This window comes from Aythya ferina (assembly GCF_964211825.1).
Source record: "Aythya ferina genome assembly, chromosome: 15".
Classification (NCBI taxonomy): Eukaryota; Metazoa; Chordata; class Aves; order Anseriformes; family Anatidae; genus Aythya; species Aythya ferina.
This window is the reverse complement of record NC_140314.1, coordinates 1,199,605-1,216,194: the sequence shown is the minus strand read 5'-3', so window position 1 is coordinate 1,216,194 and position 16,590 is coordinate 1,199,605. Positions and strand designations below refer to the sequence as shown.

At 51.7% G+C, this 16,590-nt stretch overlaps 1 protein-coding gene across 3 annotated transcripts; it reads left to right on the top strand.

Annotated features, from left to right (window-relative positions):
• Window positions 1-2,061: 2,061 nt before the first annotated feature.
• SLC5A11 (solute carrier family 5 member 11) lies at window positions 2,062-16,251 on the top strand. Of its 3 annotated transcripts, none has more exons than XM_084536313.1 (16): window positions 2,062-2,362; window positions 4,772-4,947; window positions 5,693-5,764; window positions 6,460-6,564; window positions 6,877-6,936; window positions 7,219-7,323; window positions 8,652-8,757; window positions 9,605-9,685; window positions 10,097-10,302; window positions 10,765-10,900; window positions 10,995-11,102; window positions 11,493-11,643; window positions 12,121-12,289; window positions 13,020-13,235; window positions 14,454-14,616; window positions 15,722-16,251. In XM_084536313.1, exons 2-16 carry the CDS (start codon window positions 4,816-4,818, stop codon window positions 15,937-15,939), a joined length of 2,028 nt encoding a protein of 675 aa, XP_084392439.1. In that variant the 5' UTR covers window positions 2,062-2,362; window positions 4,772-4,815; the 3' UTR covers window positions 15,940-16,251. The 3 variants fall into 3 exon arrangements, with proteins under 3 accessions (XP_084392439.1, XP_084392441.1, XP_084392440.1); XM_084536314.1 differs by lacking the exon at window positions 2,062-2,362 and adding an exon at window positions 4,141-4,246; XM_084536315.1 differs by lacking the exon at window positions 14,454-14,616 and having other exon boundaries at window positions 2,064-2,362.
• Window positions 16,252-16,590: the final 339 nt, after the last annotated feature.

The following is a 16,590-nucleotide window of genomic DNA, read 5'->3' as shown; positions in this document are numbered from 1 at the left end:
CCAGCCTTGTGCCGGCGGAGCCCAGCCCTGCCCATCTCGGTCTCTCCTCTCCACTGATGGTGGTGACAGGGCAACGTGCACTCAGCTCCACTCCCCAGTTTGGGTGTTGCACACTGCTTTCATTTTTTTTTTTTTAATAATTATGTTAAACATTTAAATTTCTGGAGTTTATTTTGAAACTGTCATTAAAAATATGAAAGTGCTGTACATAGATTTTGCTACATGTTGTAACTTTCCAGAATAGTTAGAACTCCGATCCCTTTGGTATTTTTATGTGAATATTTTCAAAGAACCAGAACTTCTGAGATACAGCTATATTATTTGATAATGGGACTATGTATATTCACAATTCAGTCTCTACCCAATGCCTATGTGCTATTCCCAAAATAAAGCTACTGCCTTCTGCCTCCTGACTGCACGTGCCTCTACAGTCTGTTAAAAATCGCTTGGTACCACAGGTGCAGATGAAGGTGTGAGGAATTCTGCATTTGGCTCTCCTGTGACTGCACACCACAGTATTGGTTCCCATACCTCCAAGAGAAGGGCTGCTGCATCTGACCTTGCTGGCCTGAGGAAAACAACTCCACACTTCAGAAGAGAGCAGTTTGTGAGCCACATTCAATCTAGCACGATGAATATGAGCAGCAAATTCTTAAAATAGTATGGATTTTTTCTGCAGCCTTCAGAAGAAAGTAGTTAGTGTGCCTATGAGCCAGCGAATTGTTTTCCTCTGTAAAGGAATTCTTGGCTGAGGACAAGTTTATGTCCCTGCAGCAATTTATCTCCCTTTACCCTACCACCAGATAGATAGCTGGTCTCCTATCAGATTTCCTGGTTGTAGTTTAGCTTGTTTACAGCAGCCTGCTCCAGCAGCGGCTCCTCCCTGGAGGCCATGGCACAAGCAACTGTAAAATGGCTCTGAGCAGAGCTAGGGGATGTGTACGCCAGGTGCCCACAGCCTCCTGGCGTTCCTTTGTCTCTCCTGGCTGCCCACACAGGGCTGCGAACCGCCAGAGACTGCAGCCCTGCAGCCTCCACACTGTGCCTGGTCCCTGGCTGCATCCAGCCACGCACTTGTTGTCTTGTTTCTTCTTGATAACATCAAACACTTGGTCCATTTTTCCCCAGAATGAACGCAGTGGCTGGAAGCTCTCCTCTCAGCCTTGTCCAGCTCATCCTTAGCAGAACTGAAGTCAGCCTTGACCGTGGCATTGTCCTCACGGGACAGCGTGGCCTTGGGAAGGGAGCAGTAACTCCTGGAGCCGCCCTGCTCCGGGACCCGGCTCCTCCGCGGGGCTGGCTCCATCCACAGGCAGTAAAACAGTCAGCACGGAAATCCCAGGTTGCATTTCATGCTTGGGAATATTTAAGGGTTTTCACTCTTTCCTGCAAGAAATGGAAAAAAAATAAATAAATCAAAAAGAGAATGAGCAGCTTAGGAAAGTCGTGGTGAGGATGTGCTCACAGCTCCTGTTGGTGGACTGGCTGGGATAAAATAATTCCAGGCTGACGTCTCCAAGCCACGCTGGAACATGGCTGAACGCTTCCTCTAAGCATCCAGCCTGAAGTGCTGGGAGTCGTGATTTTTTTTTTTTGCTGTGAGTTGTGATTTTTTTTCCAGGGGCAGTGAGAGCTGCCATAAAGACAAACAGAAGTCTCAGCTTCAGAGTGGAAGAGCTGGAAGTCATAAAAAAGTTGCATGGGCTGGAAGTAGCACAAGGCACCTGGATGCTCGGGTTGAAGCCTCTGAGGATCTGCGTTGTTGTAGCACAATTCAGGAAAATCTGGAGTTTCCACATTCTAGCAGACCAAATTCAAGCATCTCCAGTCACAGGTTTCAAAGCCCTTTAGTTATTATGTCCATCAGCGTGTGAGCTGAGAGGGAAACAATGAGCTAAAATACAGACACTCTTACAGACACATTTTCCCTACTTTGCTTCTGGTTCCCCCAGCTTTGGGGTGCTCGAGTTTATTATTGTTTAACTTAGACCCAGGACTAGCTGCGGGCTCCCTCCTGTGTCTTGGGATGTCAGCCTGCGAGGACACCAGCACTGACTTTCTTATTGTTACGTGTCCCTTCCTTAGCTGCAGATTGCTTCAGGGGATGGCACTCTGGAATTTGAACCGTGAGCCCTGATAGTGGAAATAAGGCACTTCTTGCCAGAGCCGCGAGAGACCGAAAGAGTAACTTCGGGCAATTAGTTTAACTTTGACTATAAATATTCCTCCTCATTCCTTGTGACACTGCTAACAGCTCTGCTGGCAAATCCCGATTCTCTGGCAATATTTAAGCTGCCTGTCAGTTGGCAGAGGCTTGGTGGTGCCTAGCGCGAGGGAACAGAATGAGACCCAGCTGAGCGCAGTAAGTTCCCGTTCGGCTTCTGCCTCGTGCCGGGGAGCTCTGGGTGCTGGGCGGCTTTGGGGCAGCTTCGGGGCTGACTCTCTTCCCGACGAGCGGTGGTGTCTTTAGAAGGTGGATAGGGCTTGGAAAAGCTTTAAAAAATCCTGTTACAGCGGCATTTAGAGTGATAGAGTCCAGACGGTGCCTCGACACCCACGTGGGCTGCGTCTCCCTGGGACCATTGATAAAGGCTGGCTTCAGCGGCTGCATTTCTATGCCACGGATGTTCCTTCCTCACAATCTCTGGCGGGGAAAGCGCTGCCGCTTGTGCCAGGAACCGAGGGAGACCGAGCTGTGACCTGAATGCACAAAACAGGCAAAATTTCCACTGGGCCTGGGCAGGGTTAGAATGAGAAATCAGAGTGGCTGAGCTCACTGCATTCGCCCTGCAGCTCACCGCTGGGTCAGGGACTCTGCATGGCTTTAAACAGGACCTACAGACACACCCTGGTGCTGGGAATTCACCCGAGCATGTCCTGCATGTCCCTTCCTCATTGACAGGCATGACAAATGCCTGCAGGGCTCTGCCCCGGCGCTGCACACCTTACAGAGGAAAAGGCTCAGAGGTGTCCGTGCGCCCTGTCCCGTGCCAGACTGAGCGCAGGTAGCTTGTGGTGCTGGCTGCACTACAGCACCTGGCCCTGCTACGGGAAGTGAAAAGAAATGGCAATATCAGAGCTGCAAAAGAGAAAGTGGGAGGTGTTAGGGGGGTTAGCAGCTTCCTGAGGCTGGCGCACCAAACTGTGTTTCTCTTTTCCAAGTTAGAGGTTGAGCATGCCAGTGAAAGTGCAGCAAAAGCCAAAATACCTTGCCTCTTAAAGACGTACGGCACCACTGACTGTCTGATGGGCTGTGCTCTGCCTCCCTGCAAGGCCACTGCCCCAAGGGGTCCAGTGGGACCCAGGTGCTTTTCAGGACACAGGAAGGGCTCTGTGGGGTCCTGCGGGTCCTGCTCTCAGCCCAGCACTGGCACCGCTCTCAGCCGACCACAGCACGGCTCTGGACTGCCTTTGGCACGTGAGCTGTAGGATGCTGATGTCTCAGGATATAACCTGCCGGCTGTGGATGATGGGACTGCAGGGCCTCGCCTGCCATCCCAAAAATGCTTCATCCCTTACTGCCATAAATGCATGAGCCCCAAGGTCCTCATCCATACAGACTGTGCTGGGGATGAGTTTGCAGTGGCACAGGGCAGAGCCTGAGCTTTTCAGTGCTGCCCAACTGTGAAATTGCTGCAGCTCCATCACCGGTGCACTGGCAACATTGCCTCAGTGCGTAGGGACACCGGGTGAGCTTTTGTGTATCCGTTCCCTTCACACACCTGGGCAGGGAGCACACGGCAGTGCCACGATGCCAGGAGCAGTTGGCTGCATCCAGCCGGCTCTTCAGGCAATGGGTGAGTTAAGGGCAGCTCTCGGCTGCTGCTCAAAGCAGCGATTGCATGCTCACAAAGAGGTGAGGCCAGAGGAGGTTGTGAAACCCAGGACCAAGGGATGGGGCGGATGCCTCTGTCCGTGCTTGCTGAGCGCTGCGCTCGGGGGCAGAACTTGTCCGGCCGCCCCTCTCGCCTGCCCCAGCAGCACTGCAGCACAGCACCCACACTGCTCCCTCTGCGTGGCCATCAGGGCAGGGCACACCGCCTCCCTTTGCCCCACCTTTTCCAGCTTTTTGGTGGGGGGAGCTTGGAAGTGTCACCTTACGAGTGCAAGAGTGGCCAAAGGAGCTGGGCAGCTCTGCAGGCATGGGGAGGAGGAGGACGAGCAGGCGCCCAGTGTCCTGGTGGTGACGGTGCTGCAGGGGTGCAGGGTGTGCCCTGCCCAGGGGACGTCTCCTCGTCTCAGCAGGGTAAGAGGAAGCAAATCCTGTGTATCCTCAGGGGAGGGTGAGCAGGGCAGGGTGCTGGGCCACAGGGATCCTGCGTGACCACCAAAGCCAGAGGCTCACTTTCTGCGCCACTGCTGGTGCTGCCATTCGCCTCCTGTTCTGCTTTCATAGCAAGATAGAGCCTGGATGAGAGGAGAAGGAGGAGGAAAGGAAGAGGAACAACAGTGGTTCCCAATCAGCCTCCTTGCCTGGATTTTTTCTGTTTGGCTAGTGACTTCTCTGTAATGCGCCCATTTCTCTGCTGGGTAAAAACTCAGCCACGCCAAGAGCCCTGACCCTGGCAGCATCTGGCACATCACAGACCAGAGGGATCAGTGAGTGGGGACGAGCACCAGGCACAGGAGCCACCTCCACAGCTCCGGCACCAGCAGCCCCACAACCCCCACAGCCCGGCCAGCGCTGACCACCCCAGGAAGCAGCCGGCACCCCCCCAGTGCTGCCCCCACCCTGCACCTGCCCCTAACCACCCGACCCTTTTTTTGACAGATATATGCATCAGGACAAAGACGTGCCCGCCCGCACCAGAAGCCATGGAGACCACCAGCAGCACCCCAGCATCCGTGACTCCCCAGTGGGATGTGTTCCCCCAGAGGACGCTGGACTCCATAGACATCGCGGTCCTCGTGCTGTACTTTGTGTTTGTCCTGGCTGTTGGGCTCTGGGTAAGCAGACACCATTAACAGTTTTTGTATGTGCCCTGTTATACTGAAAAATGTGGCTGTTTGGGCCTCAAATTATTCTAGTTTGGCTTGAATCAAGCCACACTTCACTGAATTCAACTGCACGAGTAGAAGGATGCAGTTTACAGGTCCTTACCCTCACTTCAGCCTGAGGAAGTGCCCTCCCTGCGCTGCAGGAGAGCTCTTCAGCTCCAGTGTTTGCAAAGGTTGTGAGAACACTTGTAAGGAAGAGGTTGTGTAAGTACCAAGTATTACTACTAACAACGTTTTGTTTATCTGGGAAGGAATTGCTGTCCTATAAATCATCTGTGCTTGTCGGCAGCGAGGTTCTGACAGCAGATCCCTTAAATTAAAAATAATATTTATATGCAATTAAGGCATCCTTCTGGCATGACTTTTATAATAGCAGAAGCACAATCTGGCTGTCACAAGGCAGAGATGAATGGTTGCTGCCTTCACACGCAGTGCGTAACTCGTGATACCACATGAAAACCTCTGAAATCTCTGAAGAACAAGAGTCAGTGAGCAACGCATGCGGTGCCTCGCATTTCTCCTGGCTGAGCCTGATAACTAGGGATGTCCGCAGCTCTTGTCCAAAATTTTTGGCTTCCTTGTGGATCTGGAGTGATGACAGGACACTCTCCCACCAGGGAACCGGCCACGTGCTCGGTGCTGTTCTGAGCAGCAGTGAATGCTGAGCCTTTGTTCTGCTTTTCTGCTTTCCCAGTCCATGTGGAAGACACAGCGCAGCACCGTGAAAGGCTACTTTCTAGCCGGGGGACAGATGGTTTGGTGGCCTGTAAGTACCTTTGTCGTCATACTGCCTGCCCCTAAGTTACAGTGAGACTAAAAAGCAATTTTGTCCAAGCAGAATGTATTTCTCCACACAGAAAGAAAAAGGTAACTCCCATGGTTTGCAAAGACCCAGTTGCAATTCTGTTGTTTTTCCATGTTCAAGGAAGAGGAGCTGCTGCAGGGCACCCGCCCCAGCCCTGGGCACCCACGGCAGCCACCCCCGGCTGGCCAAGCCTGTCTGCTTCCTCAGGGCTTGTCTGGAGACCTCTGGCAGTAACGGGGTGGTCTCTGTTGTGGCTGCAGCTCCGTGTTGCTCTCTGCTAGGTGGGGAGCTTCATTTGGGCTGGGCTGCTGAGTCAGTAGGTGCTAATACAGGGACCTGGGAGCCCGACATTCCTGGTGTGCCCTCCGCCTTCTGCCCTGATCCTCCATGAGACTGGGCACCCGTTTGGAAGCAGGATGCCCCTAAATTTGCCCCCAAGTGGTGAAAGGAGCTGGAGAAAGGTGCCAGGGCCACTGAGCACATAGGCAAAAGAAGGAGGCAGAGGGTGAAAAGGATTCACGTCCCACAGCAGGGCGTGCAGGAATGGCATCACCGCCCAGCCTGTGTGCTGCGACACGGAGCTGCCCCACTCCCTCCCTGTGCACCACCAGGCCCAGCCGAGGGCACCATGCCTGACCTCCTGCCTCTGTCCCCAGGTGGGCGCATCCCTCTTTGCTAGCAACGTTGGGAGCGGGCACTTCATCGGCCTGGCTGGGTCAGGAGCTGCCTCAGGAATTGCTGCGACAGCCTACGAGTGGAACGTGAGTGTGGCACGGCACGGTACTGCATGGCACGGCATGGCATGGCACGGCACAGCACAGCACAGCAGCCTTCCAGTTGCCTCTGTGCTATAAGGGCAGGTCCCCTGAAGGCCTGAGCCCCAGGGAACTGTCACACAAGGGCAGAGCAGCTCCCAAACCTCAGAGTCCCACTGCAGGAGCTCAGAGTCACCTCCAGCTGCTGGTGGCCTGAGGCCCGTGAGAAGGCCCCAATTCCCCTGGGTGTGCACGCTCCCCCCACTTGATCACAGCCTTGACCAGCATCCTTGAACTTCCTTTCCATTTGTTTTGCAGGGGATGTTTTGTGTTTTGGTGCTGGCCTGGCTATTCCTTCCAATTTACATAGCGGCAGGAGTAAGTAAATGGGAAGTTGTGTCCATCAATGACTTTGGGGGATTCGCACCACCTGCTTGGCTCCTGGGCTTGGCCATTCCCTGCTGCAGCTGCGTTGCTCCTGACAGCAGCGAGGCAGCTGCAGAGCACCCGATGCCCCTGGGACCCGGTGTGTGATGGGCCAAGGGCCGGGCAGGAGCTGCCGCCTGGGCACAGTGCTTGGGCTGCTGGCAGTAAGGGAGAGCTGACATCTCCCACGGAGCTGGGGGCTCCCGTATCTCACTCCATGTTTCTCCCGCACAGGTCACTACCATGCCAGAGTACCTGCAGAAGCGCTTTGGAGGCAAAAGAATTCAGGTGTTCCTGGCGATTCTCTACTTGTTCATCTACATCTTCACCAAAATATCAGTAAGTAGGAAAAAAATGAAAGGAGGCTGAGCTCAACTCACTTCGGAAACGTGTGCTGATCAGCAGGACCGAGAGAGGCCGTGCTGCCCCGTCCTTGTAGTATCAGAAAAGGGAGTGTTTTCAAAATACCTCAGGTAGACTGTAGTTGTTTCAAGAAGCTACACAAAAAGAATTACAATTCTTTTTTTTTTTTTTCTTTTTCTTTTTTTTTCTTTTTTCTGGGAGGGATTTGAATGCTTGCTACAGTAAGGGGAAAACTACATGTCAATGTCCTGAGCAGTAATCCATTGAAAAGTTAACCTGATGGACGCACTTGTTGTTAGATTTTGTATGTCTGGCTTGCTTGCCCAGTTTCCCTTTGCACGTTCATTTCCTGCTCAGACACCAAACACCGCTCTGTGCAGGATGAATAAGTGTAGGAGTCGGTATGCATTCAGGTGAAAAGAGTTCAGTGCCTTATTGCTCCTGTTTGATGCAGTGCCTTGAATGAATAACTGAACCAACCCTTGCGCAACACCCTGCAGGCTGTTTATTAACAGGGCAGCAGTGCGTGAACTGGTGAAAGCAGAGAAGCAGAGTCCCTCTGGGTGTTTTTCCCGTGCAGGCAGGGTCTGGGTGGCCGAGCTGTCTGGCACACGCTGCCTGCAGCCCTGGGGGGTGATGCATTGCGGGGTTCCTGTGGGCACCCAGGGGCCAGGCTCCGGTGCTCCCTTAGAAAAATCTGCCCCTTTGGTGCACCTCTGTGATGATATGATGCCTGACAGAGAAAAGGGATAGTTCAGATCCTTTTATACATCTGTCACTCTATGGTCTGCGGTTTGCCCGTCCTAAAAGGCAGCGTTTCCATGTAGCTGCTGAGCAAGGTGGCTGCTGGGCCACCGCACCCCAAGGACACTGCCCTCACCCACGGGCTGGGCCCTGCCAGCAACCAGGAAGTCACTGAACAGCCCAGGGCACTGGGACTGGCAGCAGACACCGGGGAGCACAGCACCTGGGGGTTTCGGTTCCTGCCCCCATGGCACTCCCCAGCCCCCTCGCTGCCTCCTCCGCAGTGGGAAGGGGTCGGCTCAGCCCACCCGGGCACCTGCACGCAGGAGCTGTGCAGGCTCCTCCTGGGGTAGCTCACACTGCATCCCCCCACAACAAACACTGATCCTAAACTCATCTTAACATTTGGTCCCATGCACAGGAGCTGGGGCTGCAGAGGGATGTGCAGAGAAGGGGAAAGATGCAGCTGAGCTGGCTGAGCGCTCCCACTCCCTGGCTCGGCCAGCCTAGAGGGGCTCAGTATCACCTCCAGCAGCTGCACTGACCGCTTTGTTCCCTAGGTTGATATGTACGCTGGGGCCCTCTTCATTCAGCAGGCCTTGCACTGGGACCTCTACATTGCTGTTGTGGGCCTGCTGGCAATCACCGCTGTCTACACTGTTGCAGGTACGGGGCTGAGTTTCAGATCCTAATGCTGACGTTTCGCAGCACCACGGGTCCTGCTTAGTGAGCTGAGTGCGTTCATGCAGTGCACAAAGCATCCTCACGCATATGGTAGGAGTCCTGCACTTCCCATGCTGTCTGGTTTTGCCATGAGCATGGGGAGCTGCAAAGCTAGCAATCGGTAACTCACCTGTTAAAAGAGAATTATGAGGTCAGGGTAAATGAACACCCCTTGCAAGGCCATGCCAGATAGGGATGTACATCAGGTTCTCCTTACGGGGAAGTTATGCTCATGGCATTTGCCCTGTATGGTTTTTCCTCTGGGCTTTTTGGAGGTATGAGGGCCTAACATAACAGCGAGCCGTGTAATGCGGAAAACATTGTCAGTCTCGGGTGCCCTTTTGGGGCTTAAGAGTGGCCAAATGGAACAAAGCCATGCACGAAGCAGCAAATCCCAAACAAATAAAGGTTGCTCCTTTCTCACTGCTCACCCTGTGATGTTGCTCGTAACGATCCCCCCCACGCCTGCTTTTTTCCTCCTCCTTATTCAGCTTGGGCTTTGTCTTGGAGCTTTTCCACCTAGTTCCCGTAGAAGCACTTATACTGGACTTTGGCTTTTTAGTGCCAAAATGGTGATTCATCACGATTCAAAACATGAGAAGTTTCAGCCAAAGTGCCGTGCAGGGGAAGGGCTGACCTGCCTGCCTTGGGCAAAGCACCCGGCAGCTGGTGACAGCGTGCCCGGCAGGGCTCTGGGGTTGCCCTGCTCCCAAAACGCTGCCGAGGTGAGAGGGCTCCGGCCCAGAGCAGCCCCCGTTTCCCACCACTCGCTGCTCCTCTCTTCTCTCAGGTGGCCTGGCCGCGGTGATATACACAGACGCGCTGCAAACCCTCATCATGCTGATCGGCGCCGTGACTCTCATGGTCTTCAGTGAGTGTTGTCCTGGGGTCGTGTTGCTGAAACTGCGATAGAATCTTTAACGCATGGCACAGACACGCTGGGTCATTACAGCTGATTTCTTAATTGATGTTCTGAGAAGTGCTTTCTATGTATTTTCCTGCTGAAATATAAACTTAGACAAATGATCTTACAGTAGTTCTTTATGTGGTAGAAATGCACAAGTACTCCATGAAAAATACCTAAAGAAAAATGTTCTGAGGTAGTGTAAGAGATGAGCAAGCATCTTCTCTAGCCAGGAGGTTTACAGCGTGATTCTGTCCCCAGCCCAGTGTTAAAGTCACTGGCCTCTGACTTTAAAGAATACCTGTGGAAGATCACCCTCAGCAAACTGTAGAGTACGGAGCACGGAAGATGATAACTGCTTCTTGTGACCTGTTTTAGGTTTTGTTGAAGTTGGCGGTCTTGGAGGCTTGCAGACAAAATACTTTGATGCCATTCCCAGCATCCGCAAGGAAAACAGCAGCTGCGGCTTGCCAAGGGAAGATGCTTTTCACATTTTCCGGGACCCTGTTAACTCCGACCTTCCCTGGCCGGGGGTTTTGGTGGGAATGACCATCCCGTCCCTCTGGTACTGGTGTACAGATCAGGTGGGTTACTGCTTATTCTTTTGGCTGATTTCATGAACATGTTCTCAGTTGTTTAAATCTGATGACAAACCTAAGGTTTGCAGCATAGCCTGGGCTGTTTATTTCTTACGGGAATGCAGTAAAAGCTGATGCTCTCAATCCTCAATCTGCAAAACTGGACATGAACAACTAAGCTTTGTGAATACCTTTAATGTAAAAAGGAGGGAAATGTGTGTGTGGAGGGTGTTAATCTCAGTCTGTAAAGGTTTTTTTGAACTTCAGCCTTTTACTTCTCTCAGCCTTGCAGGGCTCTGACCACAGTCACCCCGAGTGACAACATCAGGGCCAGCAGGAGTGAAGCCCTGGGCAACCTTCTGATGTTTCTGCACCATTCTTCTAACTCGTTTTGCTCATTTCTGGCTCTGTCCTACCCTGAGAGGAGTGCTGCTGAGCAGCAGACCAAACGCATTTCTTAATTTTTAGGTCATCGTTCAGAGGTCCCTTGCTGCTAAAAACCTCTCGCACGCCAAGGGAGGCTCCCTGATGACCTCCTACTTGAAAATTTTGCCCCTCTTTATGATGGTAATGCCGGGCATGATCAGCCGGGTTCTCTTCCCAGGTAAGTGCTGCAGGAGAGATCTGCTCCCTCTGCCGTCACTGATGACGGTGACTGCTCTGTGGAGCTGCTTCTCACTCCCCTTTGCTTATTTCAGATCTGGTGGCTTGCGCAGACCCGGAAATTTGTCGAAAAATCTGTGGCAACCCATCTGGCTGTTCTGATATCGCTTACCCTAAGCTGGTCATAGAACTTCTGCCTGTAGGTGAGGAACCTGGCAGCTGTGCTGGCACCAGCGGGCTGGGCACCAGCCGAAAGGCGTCTGTGAGAAAAGTGCAGAGAGGAAAATGCCCTGCGACTGTAATTTCAGTGGGGGTTACATTGGGCTTGATGAAACAGCAGGAAGGGACAGTGTGCAACAAGAGAGATGGGTGATAGTCCAGTGTGTAGAGGTCTAATTCTTACAAATTCAGGTAAAAGATAAATATAGATGTTTAACAATGAGAATCAACTGCTAAACCCTCCCTGCCACCAGCCGTTTTAAAATTGGGGCTAAAAATACTTTTAAAAGTCTGTTGTAGTTCAAAGAATTCAAGGTCATCCTGCAGCTGAGGTTATTTGGGAGTCCTCAGGGAGGCCACGCTTCTGTTTCCAGGACTCCGGGGCCTGATGATGTCAGTGATGATAGCAGCGCTTATGTCCTCCTTGACTTCCATCTTCAATAGCGCCAGCACCATTTTCACCATGGACCTCTGGAAACAATTCCGGCCTCGTTGTTCTGAGTGGGAACTCATGATCGTTGGCAGGTATGGGGCATGAATGTTCTGAGCCTTTGAGAGACCTTTTGACACAACCCTGCTGCCCCTCTGGAGATTTAGTGTCTCCAGTATCAATTTCTCCACTTCAAACTGGGAAAAAAAAAAAAAAAAAAAGAATATGACCCATGTATTTCAGACCACTTTTCATTACAGCTACTCTGCATTGTTAGATGTTTGGGGGGAAGGAGCTTGCTCAGGTCAAACCAAACTACGGGAGCAAACCCAAGATGCCGTAGCACAAAGACATGCAGAGACATAGATGAAGCAGCTGGAGAGGGTGTCTGGGGAAGTCTGGGCAGGGCGGGTGCAAGGGATCCACTACAGGTGAGGATGGGCTGAGAGCCCCGTTCTGCACAGGGGGCTACAGCAGAGGCCTGGTGGTTGCAGATCTCAGCAGGAGCCCAGCAAGCTGAGCAAGTGGAAAAGAACAGTCTGAGCTACCAGTAATGACATCTTCTTGCACAGGGTCTTTGTGCTGCTGCTCATTGTGATCTCCATCCTGTGGATCCCACTGGTCCAGGCTGGCCAGGGCGGGCAGCTCTTCATTTACATCCAGTCCATCAGCTCCTACCTGCAGCCCCCTGTGGCAATGGTGTTCATACTGGGTTGCTTCTGGAAAAGAGCGAATGAAAAGGTAAAAACTCCCCTGTGCTCAGTGCAGTCACCTCTGTGGCCAGACAGAGGCTCAGAGCACAGCCCCAGGCTGCAGTCCAGCCTCCTCCTCTAGTGCTTAGCAGAAGGAAGGCACCCAGACCTCTGCAGAGCCATCAGCCTGAGGCAGTAATTCCTGCTGGTTTTCAAAGGCTCCACTGGCATTTCAGAAGTAGTGAGATGACTGTGGCACTTGGTTGCAGGGTGTTAGGGCCTCACTAGCCATTTACTAGATGCACTCCTATGATCTGCATCAGGAGCCCGGGGACTTAAGGAGCCGAATGGCAGCGGGAATCCAAAGCCTCCAGCTCCTCTGCAAAGACTGGCGCTGGGTACAGGGCAAAGCCTTCCCAAACTGGCTTTTGCTTAGGTGGAGACCAGTTGTAAGCACCCACAGTTAAGGCAACCATTAGGATGTTTGGATGACGAATATTTCCATTCAGAGTATTTCAGCATAAGACATTACACCTCCCCTCACTACCAAAATGCATGACCCGCTCATCCCCATGCAGCAGGGGCTCCAGGCTACTGTACCAGCACCGGCACACCTAGATGAACAGCAGGAGCAGAAAAGGGAGGCGAGGGAAGCCTGCCAAAAAACCTGCAAGGAGAAAGCTTATGGCCAGCTTATAGCCTGCAAACACGGGTATAGCCCTGGGTCCTGGGTGGATTCATGCTTCCTGCTCCAGTAAAGGATATCCCTAATTTCCTAGGGCGCATTCTGGGGCCTGGTGATCGGGTTGCTGCTGGGCGTCATCCGACTGGTGCTGGACTTCGTCTACCCGGAGCCCCAGTGCGGGGAGCAGGACCTCAGGCCGGGCGTGGTGAGGTACATGCACTACCTCTACTTCTCCATGGTCCTGGCTGCCATCTCCACGCTCACCGTGCTGGTCGTGAGCATGCTCACAGAACCCCCCTCGGAAGAAATGGTGCGTCAACCCCTCAGATTTCTTTCATTATTCTTAAATGGTTTCCAGGATGCCCCAAGTTACTTCCATGGGAATAAGATGGAGATAAATAACATGGAAATGGAAGTTTCCATTCATTCTGTGTCTGTGAAAACACTCGCAATAACTTGTAACAGCAACCCCTCCTTTGCTCCAGCACTCTGCTGCCTTGCCATTTAAGGTTTTGGTCCCGTAAATCCAGAGTCCCATCCTGGAAACTGGTCAACAGTAGGTGTTAAAGAGCTGTTCTTAAATTCAAACGTGTGTTTAATCCATGACAAATTAGCTTTTTCCCTCTATTTTCCAAGAAATTCCAGCTTCTGGGTCATCTTTATCAACTCTCTTACTAATTTAGTGAGGAACCATTTTTACTCGCAGAAAAGAGAAATCAAGGGCAGAGAGCACACTTCCTCTGGAACAGGTTTGTGTCAGTTTGACTATTTTTAATAGATACACTGAGGCTACAGAAAAACATAAATAGCAGAAAGGAGGACTAGAAGGGACCTTCAGAAATCATACAGCCAATGCATCCTCTTGCTTCAAGACAGAACTAACCCGCTACATTTCTGAAAAACCCCTGGCAAACTTACTCTCAAAGTCCCCAGAGAGGGAAAATGCCCAAGGAGGTGCCTGATCAGTTCCGAGAGCTTACCTGCCTTTCTCAGTAGAAGTTTTTCCTCATCTCCAACCTGAATCTTTCTAGCTTCACGTTGTGCTCATCCTTTCCTGTCTGCCCTGTCATTGATACTGAGAAAATTCCTCTTTAATGAATCTTTTACATATTTGAAGAAAATTATCGTGTCTCCCACCTGTCTTGGCTTCTCTAAACAACCCCAGTTCTTTGAATCGTTTCTCACTGGCTGCAGTTTCCATTCTTTTGCTCCCTTCGCTGGCCTGCTCTCAGTCTGCATCCAGTGACGGTCCCATGCAGAAATGTCTCCTGTTCAGTAACAGAAAGTGAAGAATGTGATCCGTCAGAGAGCTATCACGTTCCAGACAAAACTAAAACCAGCATGCCAATGGTAGCCATCGCTTCTGTTGTTAGCAGCTGAGCGCTTAGATGTTCACCTGCTCCAGCAGAGCAGGAGAACAGATTTTGACCCCTTAAAGTATTCTCTCTCCAGGCTGCTGTACTGCTAAGGTAGTCCTTTAAACAACCATGAAAGCAGTTTTCTTTAACACCACTCTTCATGCCATCAGATAAGTCGGCTTACCTGGTTCACACGCGGGGATCTACCAGTCAAGAAAGACCTAGCAGTCAGCACTTCTCCTGATGCTGCAAAAGGAGTGTGTGAAGCTGAGCGTCCCACTCTCCAGATTGATATAAGCATTGCCTCTGAAAATAGTTCAAATGATAATAAATGTAAGTGCTCCAACACCATATTCAGTAATATCCACAATTAACAACCCTACGCGTTATGTAAAGGCTCTGAAGACAAGAAAAGTTAAACCTACTTCCTTTGGATTTTTGTATCTTCAGGGTATGCTAAAAGGTTTTTACCCGACAGTTTTACCTGAGCAAATGTTTAGTTTTAGTTTCTTTTCCATCTCTTGATGGCATTACATATGCTTGAGATCAAGAAGGAGCTGGATGGGATACAGGAAGCCCTGCCCACTGTCCTGCACTAAGGATTAGCGCTATTTGCACCTGCTGCAAGGAGAACTGATTGAAAAAGGGGAGGGTGGAGGAAAACCACAATTATTTTCATGAAATTCCATTTCTGTTTTTCAGTGATGTTTTCTGATCGACTCTAGCAGCAGGGAGAACCCAGAGCCCTGGGCGGAGTTCTTGACAGATCAGTGAAGGAGGATTTACATTTTTTAAAACTTGTACTTGTCGGTATTAGGTATAAACATGCATAGCAACTCATTCTGCACTTTCCAGCAATGATTATCATCACTTGTTATTGCCAGGCTTGGGACACTGTTTGTGCAGCTCTGCAGCTTTTGCTGAGTATTCCTCTGATCTATAAAAAGCTATTGAAAAGATCAATTAGTTAATGAGTAAGTTAAATGCTGGGAAATCTCACTTTTGTTGTGTATGAGCACAGACTTCCTGGCATTTTGTCACGTATGTCCTAATCGACAACAAAGCTGGGAGAAATCATTTTGCACACGTGTAATGTGGTGTAACCCTAAACGGACTAGAGCATGCATGTGCAGGAGGAAGCTGATGGGCACCAAGCAGTTACAGCCGAGCTTTCAGGTGTGCTCTCCTGTTACGGTTTCCTAGAATGCTGGGAGCAGCAGAACTTGAGCTCAGACCTCCAGGGAAGAATGAAATTGATCCTGCAGCCCCAAACAGATGTTCCTTGAAGGGTTTCCCACACTTCAGTGTAGCCAGTGTACTCAGTTAAAGAGCGAGGATGCATTTTTGCATCACACCCTTTGTACAGCACCATACTGATACATCCCTGGGATTTGGTTTGTAAGTGAGATTTATACCTCGCTATTTACTGGCTTTGTAGGCACGACTGACACCAAAAGGAACTCGAAGCTGATGAAGACCTTTCTGTGGCTCTGCGGGATGGAGCGCAGACCGGAAAACTCTGAGAACGCGGCGCCGACTAAACCCGAGCTTCCCATGGCTTCCTTGGAGGAGAAACCGCTGGTGAAACATGTCCTGAACGTCAACTTGCTAATAACTGTGTGTGCTGGGATCTTCCTCTGGGCCTACTTCGCATAGCAGTCAGCCATTTGATTCCAGATGAGATCAACTAATTTTAACTGGTGTAAATAATGATAATAATTAGCAGAGGGTTAATGTAATTCATAATGCTTTCTAAATCTTATTTAAGAAGACAGACCCCTCCTCCCTAACAGCTTATTTCTCGCAAGGAGCTGGAAGGTGCTGAGCACTCGGCATCGTCCCAGCCAGACCCGAACTGGACCCCTGATGAGCCCGAAGAGCTCCGGCAGGCAGCTGGGCGGGAGCTTTGGTTCTTTCAAGTATTTAATGACGCTCTGTGTGGTAAAGCACTACCTAGAATTCGGGAAATCTGGATTCTGCTCCTCTTTACGCATCCGCGACCGCCTTCGCCGCACGCGCTTTGCCCTCGGCGTCCTCTGCCCGCAGCTCGGGGGGGGTCGCATCGTCCGCAACCCCCCCCCCCCCCCCGGGCCTCGCTCCCGGCCCCGAGGGGGCGCCCACGGGGGGGGCACGGACACGGCCGGGAGCTGAGCGGCGGCTGCCGGGAGCGGCTGGGCGCGAGCGGGCGGCGTTCAACCGCGGGGCCGGGAGAACGAACGCGGCCCCGGGAGCGGCCTCAACCCGGAGGGGGAAACGCGGCCGGGCGGTGCCGTGCCTCGGCCTCGGCCTCCACCTGCTGCTCGTGAG

Excerpts from the sequence above, each read along its gene's own strand:
- SLC5A11 (XM_084536313.1), top strand. The coding sequence starts at position 4,816 with ATGGAGACCACCAGCAGCACCCCAGCATCCGTGACTCCCCAGTGGGAT. Across the intron at positions 11,103-11,492 it reads CATAGAACTTCTGCCTGTAG|GACTCCGGGGCCTGATGATG; the intron begins GTGAGGAACCTG and ends TTCTGTTTCCAG. Across the intron at positions 14,617-15,721 it reads TAGTTCAAATGATAATAAAT|GCACGACTGACACCAAAAGG; the intron begins GTAAGTGCTCCA and ends CTGGCTTTGTAG.